Source organism: Opisthorchis viverrini (assembly GCF_000715545.1).
Source record: "Opisthorchis viverrini unplaced genomic scaffold opera_v5_94, whole genome shotgun sequence".
NCBI classification, from domain to species: Eukaryota; Metazoa; Platyhelminthes; class Trematoda; order Opisthorchiida; family Opisthorchiidae; genus Opisthorchis; species Opisthorchis viverrini.
This window is the reverse complement of record NW_008751751.1, coordinates 1,087,850-1,101,713: the sequence shown is the minus strand read 5'-3', so window position 1 is coordinate 1,101,713 and position 13,864 is coordinate 1,087,850. Positions and strand designations below refer to the sequence as shown.

General features: G+C 41.6%; 2 protein-coding genes across 2 annotated transcripts in view; one reads left to right on the top strand and one right to left on the bottom strand.

Moving 5' to 3' along the window:
* The window catches only part of T265_05202 (hypothetical protein), a gene marked incomplete at both ends in the record, with an annotated part of 10,354 nt that extends 5,755 nt beyond the window's left edge, over positions 1-4,599 (top strand). Inside the window, 4 exons of the mRNA XM_009170146.1 lie at positions 3,143-3,227; positions 3,291-3,384; positions 4,106-4,331; positions 4,365-4,599. Coding sequence (XP_009168410.1) covers positions 3,143-3,227; positions 3,291-3,384; positions 4,106-4,331; positions 4,365-4,599 — 640 coding nt within the window. The remainder of the gene's footprint in view (positions 1-3,142; positions 3,228-3,290; positions 3,385-4,105; positions 4,332-4,364) is intronic.
* T265_05203 (hypothetical protein) overlaps positions 1-13,864 on the bottom strand; it is a gene marked incomplete at both ends in the record, with an annotated part of 77,059 nt that overhangs the window by 32,294 nt on the left and 30,901 nt on the right. The window contains one exon of the mRNA XM_009170147.1: positions 10,375-10,447. Within this exon, the coding sequence (XP_009168411.1) occupies positions 10,375-10,447 (73 nt within the window). The remainder of the gene's footprint in view (positions 1-10,374; positions 10,448-13,864) is intronic.

Here is a 13,864-nt window from a genome sequence, read left to right as displayed (position 1 = left end):
ATATATATATATATATATATATATATATATATATATAATATACATGTCATATACATGTTATATATGTATATTTAAATAACATGTACAGCCGGCTTTCCTTTTCAAAAATCCTCCAAATCGTTTTAGACTTCCACGACGCCCATTTTTCCTTAGTCTGCCCGACCAAAATGCTTATTAGAATAGAATTCTATGATATCTGTTGCCTTATTTTAAATCAAGTTAAAACAAGGAAAGACTATGCATGAAATTTCAGCTTCGTTAAGCTCACTTCTTAATGTCTTAGAATTCTATGATATCTGTTGCCTTATTTTAAATCAAGTTAAAACAAGGAAAGACTATGCATGAAATTTCAGCTTCGTTTTGAAAAGCTCACTTGTAACGTCTGCCGTTCCAATAATAGGCTTTAGAATAGGCAGGAGCGAACGTTTACGGCATATTGGATTATCATTTGACGTCACTTATAACACCTACATACGATCCACATCATTTTCCTTAGACAGCCAACTCGGAATTAAATAATCGGCGCCCTTAAGCCGGATGAAAATTGGCAGATGCAAGTTTCATCCACTTCGATATTTCGTACGTCTGAAGCGATATCATGATTTGATACGGTATGCTCGTTCCGTTAGGGAGCGAACCATTCCACTTTTGTCTTGGAGCCCAATTTTAGGTCGAGCTTATCAATTACGAATCAGTCGCGTGCACGTTTCAGTCGGTTTCCTTTGAAAGCAGTCTAAGTAAGTGAAATTTAGTTATTTAGTTTACGATCGCCTAGTTTGGGAGCCACTTTTGTCACCTTAAATGCAGCAAGGACAATGCAGAATATAAATTGTGAGGATTCTATGTTAAAAAACCATAGGATTAAAGGTGGAGCCGGTAAAGTCCAGAACGCATCAAATCGGATCTGAAGCGCGAAAAGATTATGAAGGGAAGCTCGACAGACAGAATAGGAGTGGGATTCTTAGTGCTTGATTTCCATGAAGTTTCGTTTCTGACGGACAAAAAGCCAAGTTTCAGGATGCAATTCAATGGCTTCTTAGGGTAGAATGCTTTCCACGCAACTAGTTTTATTCAGGCTGTGAAACTCGGGCGAATTCGGATACTCACCTCAAAGTAATGACAAGAGGGAGTCCGAGATGGCTCAGTGGTTAGAGCGCGCATTTACTGACCGCAAGGTTTGTGCTTCAAACCCAACTTCCTCATTTCTACTGCTCCTGTTCATGCTTGGACAGTCAAGCCCTCATGCTTCCTTCGGGTAGCATGGCAGCTGGGCACCGAAAGGATGCTACAGCCGAACCATTATTATTCATTTACTATTAGTAATCGCAGGACAAACATGAGCTATCCCGCGAACGCTAGAGCTAGCAGAACTTATAAATTGTATTATTTACCCCACTTATTTGGTGCCATAGAAGGATGGACTTTTTTATAATCACACACAAGCCCAATATTTTAACTTCCAACGGACTGTATCCCAGTTAGGTTTATTGTACTTGTCCACACCATGAGCAGTGATGACTGACCAATCAACTCGAATCATAACGAAAGTGATGGAACAGATGCTTATGGATACGATGACTTTAGCCTTTATCAGAGTGAAAGACATCCGGCTCGCTGTCAGGTTTTACACAAAGGCATTACGTGCAAACGTCACAACAGCACTGCCCTCAAGTCGTGAAAAGGGTCACTCGAACCCTTATCAATGTAATTTTTCGGCTTTTACTCCCATATATTAGACTTCCAACATATTAGACCAGGTGAGATAAAGGTGCACTGTAATGCAGTTTGTAACCGACTCCTGATGCAGTTTTATATGTCAGCACCCCTGAGGTCGAGATAGGAATAAATCCCTCTTTGTCACGAAAGCGGTTTCTACCCTGAGCAGAGACGTCAGTAAACAGTTTCAAGAATTTGTGTGTGTGCAGTCGGTGTGCTCTAATGAAGTGAATTCCAAAAAGGAAAGTGTATGAAACGCAAAAATGTGCCTGAGTTAGTACTTTTACGATGAACGTCCCAATCGATGCGTCAGCAACCAACCGAATCCACGATACGGAGTGTTACAAACGCTACGTTGATAACATTCTTTCCAGATGCGGAGATACTGTCGATGCGGAACACAATCTAACCCCCAAACACGCTTCAACATAATAAAGTGGTCCAGCTAGGTGAGCCATAAGACATTTATTACAAAAACTCTTCACTTTCCAACGTACACACTCATTGAATCGTACCTAGGAATGGTCCCGAGGAACTTACGTACACTAGGTTATTTTAAATGAAAACTCGTGAACATCACACGCCAAAATGCTCAGTGCTATTCGTTCTGATCATCGTATATTGCCTTTTCACACCTCACATCTAACTTGATGTACCCTGAGCCTCATTGACTCTACTACATCTCCAATATTAATTCCTTACACCCTTTCTATAACCGGTTCAATGAAAACTAGCTGCTTTATAAGTGCCTTTCGTTTAGTCTGTGACCGTGAGGATATTCGACCGATGAATAAGGTACCGCAAAATTACAAGGAAACCAGCAAGCCGTAACACTCGTTTTCAGTTACTCCTGTCTAGGATTTAGCAACCTTTGCACAACAGCTATGTATCGACAGGGTGTCACATCTCAAACAAGCTGATTTCCGTGGCGGAATATTCTGATTTTTAACCTAAAGAAGACAGAGAGAATGCAAGTGGAATAGACTGGGATGGTTGAAACAGTAAGCGACTGTTGTGTAGTAAGCAGAGGAGCGGCCTGTCTTGAAAAAGACCAATCGTCGTCAACCTCGAGTATTCACATATAGGACTGATGAACAATAATTACCAACAGAGAACTTCAGATATTATCATTTCTCTTTAGGCTTTGCAGTTTGTTCCCAAATCTAACAAGCCGTCAGTTTATTTCACCAGAACTACTGCGCCTACTGATTAAGTATCCACCGAAAAAAAAATCAAACCTAGTATCAACACTCCACCATTAAGCTGCATGAAAAATTACAACCTTCACTCAAGTTTGCACAAAATGCAGTGCTATAAAAGTGGTCGTCTCATCAGGCTGATGGAAAGCAGCTCCATATTTCAGATCAAGTAATTGAAGTTCCGATGTGATTCCAGACGAATACATCATCATCATCATCAACGACAGCATGACATCAGTGCTCAACACCAATGCTTCACTGCCGTACAACCATGACTTATTTGAAAGCCTTATTGTAAAGAAAAGAATAAAGGTGGATGGGGGAGGGACTTAGTGCTAGCTTAACACAATCATTCCGAGGTGCCTACACCTCCAGACATTCACTCGGGCAATCTGGACAGAAACTGAGAACAAGAACACCACTGACATCGGTTGGCAGCCATATCTTGTAGTGTCTCCAACCAGGCACAGTGAGGATCACGCGGTCCCCATCCTAAAGGCGAGTAGCACCGACAGCACCCAGACGAATACCATCGCATCGTAACATTAACACAACTGATGTTGGGAAGTAATTTGGAAAATAGTTTGGAAAAAATAAACGGAGAACAGTCTGCTACATCTGTCAGTTTTTTTGTCCTCCTAGCGAGTGTTTTTACGATTGAAATTCACTGTGTACTCGATTCAAGCTGGAAAAACCTGTGATAAATGCAACTCAAGGTTGGGTGTTTGAAGCTGAATTATCAATGCTGTCAACTTCATTTGGTTGTCAGTGTAAAACAGATGGTACGGCTTCGCTGGTGTCGAAAATTCGGTCAGACATAGGTGCAACTTGGAAAAATCATGAAAGGTGGCTGGGTTTGGTGTAGTCAAACATCAGGACTGAACTAACAAACTTTGATGAAATCACCTATAGAAAAAATAATACTGCTGATTTGCAGACCTTTATGTGCTCAACGAAGGAAACCTAAGGACCCTTTTCGAGGACGACGAACTGCAGCTGGGAACATCCGGTCCAGATAAAAAGACCCCTGGTCCTTCAGACTGCTTCCCATAACGAAAGCTGCTTCATTGTGGTTGGGAATTTGGGCCATTCCTTGAGTGAACGTGCATATTTTGCTCTCGCCCAGCTTTAGGTACAATCGAAAAAGCATGAGTTGCACCGACAAAACTAAAACCCTAGCATTCAAGTAGAGTGTGACGAAAATCTTGCCGATCTGGAATATGCAGACGACATCGTTCTAGTCTTCGAAGAGGATGAGAAGGCACACGTGTTTTTGGATGAACTGACCGAGGTCATCCCGTCCTTTCGTATGCATTTTGCACCCACAAAGTGTAAGGTCATGCTCGTGGACGTGCAGCCACTGAACACGCCACTTACAATCCAGGGAGAGGCACCGGAAGTTGTGGAGCATTTTACGTATCTTGGAAGTTGTATTAGTTCTGGTTGAAGTGTGGCAGATGGGGTCAGTGCACGAATTTTCGAAGCCCGGTTGGCGTTCGCTAAATTGGGACACCTATGGCGTCAGAGTGGTGTATCGGTGAATCTCGACGGACGTGTATATCAAGCTACAGTGCGGGTGGCTTTGTTGTATGGCTGCAAGACTTGGCTTGTTCGAGCAGCGGAACTGAGACGTCTTCATGTGTTCGACAATCGTTGTCTCAGAATCATAGCTCGTGCGTGTTGATATCGGCGTATCCTTAGCGATGCAATTAGAAAGCGAGTTTTCGGTTGTGCAACGGGTACTTACATTGAAGAATGTGTCCAACAACAGAAGCTGCATTGGTCGGGGCATGTGTTGCGTATGCCGAACCATCTTTAGCCGAAGGGGGTGTTGTTATCCATGTCTAATTCAGAATGGTGGAAGCAGAGGGATGGTCAATCCCTGACATGGCAGAGGGGTATGGAACAGATTACGAAACGTCTGGGTGCCGTCCATGTACCTCGCCCTCCAGGATGGGGATAACGTGATCCCCAATGTGTCCGGTTGATGGTGTTGCAAGATATGACTGCTAACTGATGTCGATGGCGTTCTTGTTGTCAGTTTATATCCAGATTGCCTGACTGAGTGTTTGGAGGTGTATGTACCTCGGAATGCTTGTGGTAAGCTAGCACTAAGTCTATTCCCCGTCCACCTTTATTCTTTTTTTCGCAACAAGGCCTTCAAATAAATCATGGCTATACGGCAGTGAAGCATCGGTGTTGAACGCTGGTGTCATGCTGTCGATGATGATGACCGTGATTATTATTATTATTATTATTATTATTATTATTATTATTATTATTATTATTATTATTATTATTATTATTATTATTATTATTATTATTATTATTATTATTATTATTATTATTATTATTATTATTATTATTATTATTATTATTATTATTATTATTATTATTATTATTATTATTATTATTATTATTATTATTATTATTATTATTATTATTATTATTATTATTATTATTATTATTATTATTATTATTATTATTATTATTATTATTATTATTATTATTATTATTATTATTATTATTATTATTATTATTATTATTATTATTATTATTATTATTATTATTATTATTATTATTATTATTATTATTATTATTATTATTATTATTATTATTATTATTATTATTATTATTATTATTATTATTATTATTATTATTATTATTATTATTATTATTATTATTATTATTATTATTATTATTATTATTATTATTATTATTATTATTATTATTATTATTATTATTATTATTATTATTATTATTATTATTATTATTATTATTATTATTATTATTATTATTATTATTATTATTATTATTATTATTATTATTATTATTATTATTATTATTATTATTATTATTATTATTATTATTATTATTATTATTATTATTATGAATGTGGCAGTCATTGATTACAACTTTATCGCATCGACCTGAGCGCTTCACTCGTTGAACAAAACAGGATATTCAGTCCCAATCAATACATTCTGTATGAAAGTTGAGCACTGTTAACGACTGTTGGCATACTGGTGTCCAGAATGATTAGGAGCACGTGGGTGGCGCATCAGCACGCTTTATGTTTCCATGTGACTAAGAATGTATCACTGGCTTTCTTTTTCTGTAGACCCAATAGGTGGTAGTAAGCTGTCAAGTTATTCAAATCTTGCTTCATCTACCACCAACGCGAAGTATTTTTATTGAATAACATGCGCGACCCTCTCAATTACTTTGTGACTCTTCTAAAAAGGCTTTATGACCACCCGGATCATGGTAGGCTCGTAAGGATCACGGCATTTCGCTACAACAGGTTCAAAGATGCCACATATGGGTAACTTTTGAGTGGTTGTCGAGGCTCGTTTCGAAATATTGTACAGATGCTGTTTCATTACCAAAGATGTAAAATGTATCGCAGAACTGCGGTACCATCTGAGGTCGAAGCGCAGCCCGACCAACGCAGTTTAAAACAAAGTGCAACCACCTGCGCTATCAGATACAGGGGGGTTAATAATCGATCCTGCGTCCGATTGTTCGAGTCGCTGCTCGCTATATATGTCAGAGATGGGGAATCAATGGTCGCTCAAGTTTTAGGGAACAAGGAATCCTGAAAGACAACAAATAACCAAAGGGGTCTGTCCGTTTGCTTCTGCAGCGAAACTGGTCAAGGTAACTGCGTATCCATACTCAGTTCATACCCAGTGTATTCGAAGAGCCATTCAACGCAGTTTGGGTGTTCCGAAAAGCAGACAGATACATTTTCAATTAAGGCCGTACCTGGCTAAAAAATGACATCAAACGAAAAAGTGCACATTGGTGACAACACAAGCAATTGTGCGTAATCTATATTGGGATAACCAACTGACGCGCACGATGAACTCGTTTTGGCATGCTTCGGTGCGACTTAAGTGCAAGTTGCCTGGTGCGGCACCTCTACACAAGGCTTTCAGCAAAACAGTCAAATGCAACAACCTGTTGGACATATGTTGAGACCGCTTCAGATACACTCAACCAGCCGTCCTGTGCATCTCCAGTGTGAAATCTCATGTGAATTTTTGTTCGAGAAGAACGCTTGTACATTGGACACACTCTATGACCACAGATTGGCTAAGTTCGTTGCCACTCTTTATCAGTGTCGAAATTCAACAAGTTGTCTTTGAAATGCTCACACCGATGCGATAGCTGTGAAGATTGACTGTTATTCAGACTCTATCATCAAAGGATTTCAATGTTAGTTGGAAACCACTGGAATATAATAAATTGTCATTGGATGTGAGGGAAGCAAAATATCGATTTGCTGGTTTGCCAGTTTTCCACCGTATAGCGGTGAGAAAACATTAACACTATCTTGTAAGTGAAGCCAATGTACGCTGAAATCCCGAAAGCACTATACAGCTGTTCATCCTTATTGAGAATCACAGTACGCATTTTGTGAGATGCGCTGTGCAGTGCTTTTCCGCTATTGAGCATAGAATGGCTCCACTTACAGGACGAAATCTCCATGAAAAATCCTCAAATTTCCCCGTACTACCAACAATATGATCTCCGTTTCCCATAAAAGAAAGACGCTCCAACCAACTCATCGTCACCATTAAAATCATTGAGAGCAACACCAGAGGCCAAAACTGGTACTTCATTACCATACAACTATTTGAATAAAGCCTTTCAATTAGAAAAAAGAAAAAGGGACAGTGGACTAGAGAAAACCCACAACAAACATCCGACGTATTTACAGCCTCGACGCTCAGTCAGACAACCTTTGGATAGAAACTGACCATGTGAATCCCACTGACATCGTTAGCCGCCATTTTCCAGTGCCTCTAGCGACGCACAGGGAGGATCACGTGGGCCCCATCCTTGAAGGCAAACAGCACCCAGACCTCTCATAACACCCCTAATTCCCTTGTGATTATCTTTTTTTACGTCATATTCTGTCCACATCTATGCTTCTGCCGTTCAGCTGTAACATGCTTTCGGTGCCTAGCCGCCATGTCACCCGAAGGAAGCAAGAGGCTGGGATACTGCTAGGTTGCCCAAACCTAGACAGGAGAAGTTGAGATGCAAAGGGAAATTCGCGCTCTAACCATTGAGCAATCTCGTACCACACCGATATGGATACGAAAAACGGAATTTGTCACGGCAGGCGATAACTCGACATGCATACAACATGACACAACCATCATGGCTTGAAATACTGAGTGCATTCCTTGAGTGAAATACTATCCACTTCACTAAACACCTCTACTGATTATTTCATCGCGCATTCTCTTACTCCAGCTGATTCACGCTGGTTCTGAGACAGCAGTAGACAAAATCCTGGAGATACCTCAGAACCTCCACTCAAAATTACCAAGTCTCACAGCCGCACAACTTTTGGACTGTAGTCTTGGAAACCGACCGCTTACTCGGAACCCTTCTTTCGACCAAAAAACAACGGTTTACTAAATACAGGACGTTGAAACCAGTCTATATTGAAAATTGGATCTTTCATTCTTATCAGAAGTCATGTGCGATACGCAGCAAATAAACCTCGATAGGAATTAAATACGTCACCACGGGAATACCGGTGTAAGGGTGTGTACTGCTGATGAAACGTGCCAGTAGTATCCGGCCAAACTTTTCAAAGCACCATCCCCGTATCCAATGTAAGGCTGATATGGAAATTACTGAACCGTTTTCAGTGTTTACACTTTATTCTTTGGTATTCAAACAACGTCCAGGAAAGTTCAGGAGGATGCTTGAGGATGTTGACCTTTCAAAAACTGAAAACGAGGTCCTAACTTTCGTGCACGATGGCTTGTAATCACTTAGTTCGTGTTGGTCAATAAACAGCTCAGTACAAAAGGGCATTCTCCGTGAGTGTGGCAATTATAGCACGACACGGACAATGCGGCATTGAATAAATCGATACACTAACTTGATCGCAGGGCGCACGCAACAAACAATGGTTTCACGAGGTGATACGACACTAATTATAAGGTTGATGAAAACTACTTGACAGCACACATCATCAGCTCTATACATAAAATCGTATCAAGAAAGCCCGAAATGAAAACTGAGCCAGCCTTTGTACAACATGGTCGGTCGGGAAATATCGCAAACGAGAGAGCGGTTTACGCCGTTCCCTTCTCATGTTGACAGAGTCTAAGTTATATGTAAGTGTTTTCCTCCACCGACCGTTTGATAACTCTCCAGCTGTGTGAGTGAAGAGAAACATGAAACAGTAGGAAGGTATAGCACACCAAGACGTCCAGGTGTCTCAGATATGGATATTCACTTCAGCCAGGTTATCCCGGCAAAGGCAATTTTGTACCAGTATATTTTTCCTCTTTTGATTCAACTGTTCCGGATAACACTCTAGCAGCATCACAAGCCTTTTATCTATGCGTAAATCTTAAAACCAGCCGGAACTCAGAATACAGGAGAGCTTTTTGGGGTGCATGACTTTTTCTATTGGAATCCCTCTTTGCACAAAAAACAGGACAATAGGATCCTCTAGTAATTAGAATGGCTGTTCGGCCCGAAAAAGAGAATGTTACGATAGCAATGTCCTTTTGCTCTTGGTCTCAGTTTACCAGTCAGCTGTTTCTAGCACTGACATTGGGCTCTCCTTCAACATTTGTTGACCTAACTTCACATAAATTAGCCTATAATTGAGCCTAGATTACCTGGTGATATTCGGAACCCTCTACGTACATAGCACGGCTAGGAAGCTGGGGAACAGGAAGCAGCGATGCATCGAGTTCTCAAGACTACTGGTCACTATACCCCGACTTATAGCTTTTTTGCTTCTGGAATAAACCGCTCCCAAGTGGTGTTTGAGGTGAGTTTTAGTCGCACAATCTTCCCTCCCCGGGACGGACCATTTTTTGGCCAGTCCATTTAGAAGTTATCTCCAAGGAGAGACAATTCGGTCAGAACGGTCAGAATACTGGCAACTAACGATGAGCAATTCTCAGTTCAAGCTGCGTAATAGCACCGAATATCTGGGGGATTCGCACCGGTCGGAGTAGGAAATGTTGGAAGAACGCAGCAAAAGAAATGTAGAATGCCCCAGGGATGGCGCTCGTTACCTTTCTTAAGAATATCCCTACCGATTAGACATGATGGCGTCACAAAGTAGTTCCCTTCCTTGCAATAGCCACAGGTGTTTGTAAGTAAACTTACTGATCAGGATCAATAGGAACGCACCCAACACGAAATTGCAAACTGAAACATTAAAAAACTATGCAGCGCGAATTGCAAATCAGTCCCAAAGCCCATCTTACGATCACGCGGTGAAAACACCACGTGATGTTGCGCTACTGTATGGAATTGAGCTTAATGAACTTCATATAATGGTGCCATCCATTCGCCACTACTGTCAGTAGGACATTGATAGGAAACACTGGTGTACGCAACTATGGTACAATGCGGAAAACATCCCAAAAGGGAAAGATCAGACGCTTCAAGCAAGACAGACACATACCTTGCCTTGAATTTTGCCATGACCAGCGGCTTGACCTGTGGCTACCGTGATGCAGTCTGGATGCAGAGCAATGCTGCAGAACAATGGACGGGGAGCAAACAAATGACTAACCTTCATTCCAATACGATAAAAACATAACGATCATCAAAATGAATAAAACCAGGGGGAAGGTGGCGTACGTCCGTAGAATGGGAGAATGCACTGCGATATATGTGAAGGAGAGTGGATTGGTTATATAAATTTAGCTGGTTTTCGCGTCGTAAAACAACCAAATATGTCATGGAATAGTGGTCAAATTTGAGGCTATCCACCACGGGGTTCAAACTATTCACTAAGCACTGGCTAGACGTACTATTCACAACCCAGGATGGCCCCCAACGATGTCCACGGGGAGGTGCTCGATTGTGAAGGCGCTAACGACCAGGTTAGCCTCGACTAAGACGTATCATCTCAATCCCTTCTTACTACCAGGAGACAGCCCACGTAGCTTAAAGACCAGTAAGCGTCATCGCGAAGATGACCGCAAACTGAGTGATCCGGAGTGATTCCACAATGAACAAACAGAGCAGTCCTGATAGCTTTCCAGAGAGAGAGAATACAAATCCTCAATGATAACCCATGTGATGGAAGTCGGTGAAGTGTCAAAGTAACACATAAGTCTGGTATCCGTTTCTGGAATTTCCCATACCATGGAACCACACCACACGGGGGCGGCATAACCGCCGGGAGACCGATAAATTGGGCACAACTCTGAAGAAATAATGTTAGATGATAAGCAAACAAGTCCAGTTTGCAGACACCAAACTGACTGTCCACAATTGTCAAATCAGGTATAGGCAGGAAGACGGCTGAAACCTAAAATGTATGGGAGGGTGGCTTGGCGACCCGTATCACTCGTAAGACACCCAAAGAAAACTAACGTGTCTAGCTAGTATAAGCCAATATATTTGTCAAGATTCTGTACTAGGCGAGAACACAGGTTTGCTGGTTATTTCATGTACTTGTGTGACCATGAATAAACAAAAAGAAACTTATCCGATAACAAAAGACACGATCAATAGAACGACAACCGGGTTGGTCCATCTGGGACTGGAGGCGCATGTCAGCGCGCGGACGACTGTGCGTGCGTATGCATCCAAGCAATTACCTTTTGACCCACCTGATACCTAAAAATAATAATAATCGTTCAGCTGTAGCGCCCTTCCGGTGCCTAGCTGCTATGCCAACGGAAGGAGGCAGGAGGATTGGGATACTGCCAGGTTGCCCAAACCTAGGCAGGAGCAGTCGAGATGCTGATACATTTCCCTGTTAGAAGTCTGTTTTTGAACACGTAAAAACCACCTGCTCGCCTATCAGGCCCCACTGATTAACACCATTTCGGCAAGTTTGATAAAGCTGTCATGTCACCGGAGCGAGCCAGTAGATCTTCTGGTCATCTAAAAGCTAATTTACATAATTTTATTTCTTTAATATTTCTGCGGGTTTTGTGTCAATTTTTCTAAGCTAAGTTACACTATCATCCAATGTGAACTGGCCGACCAAGTTTGATGGCCACATCTGTGTCACATATAAAAAGATAGTTATGATACCCATCCAAGTAAGTAAGGGAATGACACTTAAACAGTATTTCAGTGGGATCGGACTTTGACTTCTCACTTGGACGTTACTGGTAACTGAAAAGCGATATCGACGCAAACCGCTCAGTGATAAGCCTGAACGAGAAGGGGTGGGTACCGTTCAGTAGAAGATCCTGGAAGCTGACCAAGCCATGTGCCCTGGCAAATGTGAACCGTTCTCATGACTATACTGAGGTGGTTGAGATGAAAAGGAACGAGACACTGACCAGCATTAGCCAAGTCAGGTTGCTACGAGCGGAAGCCTATACAAAGTTTCAAAGACAGACAGTGCGGTTTTTTTCAGAAAGCATCATAACTTATGACCATCGACAATTCCGCAAAATATTTGTATTTTGCCTGTCACTTATATACCACGCCTTGTTAAATGACAAATTGCCAAATAACATCTGCAAAACCCTACTCACTGAAGACGTGGCTTCAGTAAACATCCAGCAATCAACCAACTGAAAGAAAAATTTTTTATCATACTTGCGAGACCACCCTCGGAAAACACTTGGTGCTGCGTCAACTGCTTTGATTTCTTCTTATGGGCATTTCGAGACTGAAAGCCTACTTAATCCGCGTAGTTTACATGAAGTACTCCATTGATGCTCGTCACTTGTCACGTCAACAGATTATCTTTCCGTTCGAATTTTCGCAGAACCCTTATCCGACACATTGGGAATTCTTGGTGTTTTTTTTCTATGGTTGAAGTTGATTGACCACCGACGTTCGACAAATTTATCAGTTGAGTGGCTCTCAACTAAGTCATTCACATCGTTTTTCGGAGACTAAGTCAGAATGACAATCGCATTCCCTGGTGCAAAATTGGGTTTTCATCTTAAAGTGAACTAGTTCAGCAGTGTAGTTGGGAGATATTTTTGTGGTCACATTTCGTAGTAAAAGAAATTCAACTGCACAGCATTATGTCGCAGATCCTTGTAAGCTGTAGTTTTTGCCTGGCGATGCGATGCGACATATGACAGACTTGAGTGCATAGAAATTTTACAAATATTGGCCAATTCGGAGGGTTAGAACTGACAAGTCTTTGTCATGTCATGACAAGCGCACTCAGCATGTATCAGCAACAACATACACATGAGCCGATTGCGGACAGGCAACTGCGGATAAATATTTAGCGTGAGGTTATGACTGTGTTAGGCTGTGAAGCACTGCCACTTGTATAGTTATGGTACTGCTGAATACACAGTGGTCCGAACTTGGAGGTAAAAGGCGACCCACCGTGAACTCTCGTGAGACGTAGAAGGGAATAGCTTTTCAAATTATGGTAATTCCTAGGCAAACTACGGACAGTACCCCTAACAGGTGTTTACTCTTCATAGGTTTTGTTGGAATCAGTTTGGTAACAGAGAGTCATACAACTTTAGTAACGATGCAGGCCTAACACTCCGGAAATTCCAGTGCTAGGGCAAAAGAATACAATACACAAACCACATACACCGTTGCATAGGTAACAAGAATCGCACCTCCAGAGCTGTGGAACTCCATCCATTGAAACAGTGAAATATGTGAATCCAGAACTTCGTCTCTGGCGGGAAACTAGGACAGTTATCTAGACAGGGTCAGGGAGACGCAGAATCGGGCTTGCCTTCCTCTTGTATAATGCCATGAAACGGAGCAACGACTCCAACTGACAATCGGGAATGGCTATTAAGCTGCAAATAATGACACCTGAGACTAAAAAATGAACACCGATTCGCAAGGTAAGGCGTTTCCCCCAGGCGACCAGCATGTCCATATTTATGGAAGCAGCGATGCTACCTTCCCCCGAGGAAGGACAGGTTAGAAAAGGTCGGCCCCAAAAACTGCACACTCCGATCGCCCAACGGTTGACCGTGACCGCCGGCGCATTA